At 33.6% G+C, this 1,876-nt stretch overlaps 1 protein-coding gene across 1 annotated transcript; it reads right to left on the bottom strand.

Annotated features, from left to right (window-relative positions):
- Positions 1–671: 671 nt before the first annotated feature.
- On the bottom strand, positions 672–1,405 carry LOC108976549 (putative nuclease HARBI1). The gene is made up of 3 exons (XM_018945744.1): positions 1,325–1,405; positions 1,104–1,251; positions 672–1,045 (listed from the first exon to the last, which is right to left on the bottom strand). The coding sequence occupies exons 1-3, from the start codon at positions 1,367–1,369 to the stop codon at positions 672–674; spliced, it is 567 nt and encodes a 188-aa protein (XP_018801289.1). The 5' UTR covers positions 1,370–1,405.
- Between the last annotated feature and the right edge of the window lie 471 nt (positions 1,406–1,876).

Raw genomic sequence — 1,876 nt, 5'->3', positions numbered from 1 at the left:
TATTCGTGATCGTAACGCTTAAATCGTAAACTGGCATGATGACGTACGTGAGCGAGTATATAAACGTATCCGTTCGTTCGAACCGTCATTCTAACGCAAACTAGCGATCGTAACAGACGAATTTATTTAAAAATGTGAGTATATTGTAAATAATTTATAATTTTAGAAAATTTTGAATAGTAAATCTATTTTAGGACAAATTATAATAAATTAAATCCTACACAAAAAGATGTAATGGCGGAATTCATGTCAAGTCATCCATGCTTGGCAAAAAATAACTTTCCAGACTCTGCGCAATTCCAATAAATTATGGGAGGAACTGACGAAGCAGCTTAATGCCATGGGGCCGCCAGTTAAAGATGCTAAGTTGTGGAGTAAGGTATGTATATAATTAATAGGCAATATAAATTGATAAAATATTCTCATGAATAACTCAATGAATTTTTAGTTTAAGCACTTAATGAATTTTTAGTTTAAGCACTTAATGAATTTTTAGTTTAGCACTATTTTTGAATATTATTTATGTAAAATTTTAGAATTTAGATAAAAGCAACAAACGTGATGAAACGACTAATTAAAATAAAAATAATGAATTTATATGAACAAAATTTTTGTATTTCGGTTTAGAAGGAAAAATATTTACAAGGGTAACGACATAGACATTTTCATCTTCAATTTATTAAAGAGTGCTTTATTTGATCTCTTATTGTTTGGCCGATTGCGGTGAGGCGGTTCGCTACCCCGGTGTCGATATCCGTTGTTTGGTCAGAATCGCAATTCTGAGGATCATAATTTATTTTAAATTTTATGCAGACGTTGTGTAATGCTGACTGATTTGCTAACGACCTTGCCACTTTTGTCGGATGGTACCTTCCTCTCTTGCCATATCCTAAAATTCTGCAGCGGCCTTTTAAAATTCCGATAGTTCGTTCGACGATACATCTTGCCTTGGAATGAATTTCATTAAACATAGCTTCACTTGCATCATTCGAAGCGTTTCTGTAAGGAGTTATGCACCATGGTTCCAATGGGTAGCCAGAATCCCCTGTTAAAATATAAATAAAATCAATGTGGTAAAAAGAATAAAATGAACATATATGTATCTAAAAGCCATGAATTTTCATTCCTGTTGTGCTGAAATCGTTCTTCCAAAACTCTTCTCTGGTCCGAGTGTTTCCAAACAAATGAGTCGTGGGCTGCACCACCGTATTGACAGTTAATTGCCAAAATTTTGTAAGTGTGATCACATATCTGACAATACAAAATTTAACAAATATACATATATGTACATATATTCAAGAAATATATTATAATGGCAACTTACTATCATAGCGTTGATACTATGGTAGCCTTTTCGATTGAAGTACATGTGCTCGTTCACTGTTGGTTTTTGTAAGCCGATATGGTACCCCACGCACCCAATAACTAAAAATTCTTTATATTTAGTAATATAAATATTTTAGCTGTGAAGTGTATATTTATCTCCAGGAATTTTATATTCCTGCACAAACCACTCTTTACACGTAAGGGAATCCTCTGGTGTAAACCGTATAAACTGCGGGCACAACATCGCTTCCATTTCTTTAAGCACATGGGATGACATATGTTATTTAGCACATATTCAAAAGCCTCTTTAGTTAGACGAAATCGTTTTAAAAATCTGCAAAGAAAACTTCAGTAATGAGGTTTCATGATTTATTTTTTATATACCTACGCTGTATTCGGCAGTGCCAAAGGGTTGCTCCGATCTCTTAGTTGCCTCCGCACTATTTTTTCATCCCCATCACTCTCGCTAGAGCTCAAATAAAAAAACAAAGTCGGATCCATCTTGATATACAACCACTTGATATTTAAACTAACAAATTGATTGAATATT

Source organism: Bactrocera latifrons, unplaced genomic scaffold (genome assembly GCF_001853355.1).
Source record: "Bactrocera latifrons isolate USDA-ARS-PBARC rearing strain unplaced genomic scaffold, ASM185335v1 scaffold_78, whole genome shotgun sequence".
Taxonomy (NCBI): Eukaryota; Metazoa; Arthropoda; class Insecta; order Diptera; family Tephritidae; genus Bactrocera; species Bactrocera latifrons.
Note: the sequence above shows the minus strand (reverse complement) of the source record. Positions and strands in the feature narration are given on the sequence as shown.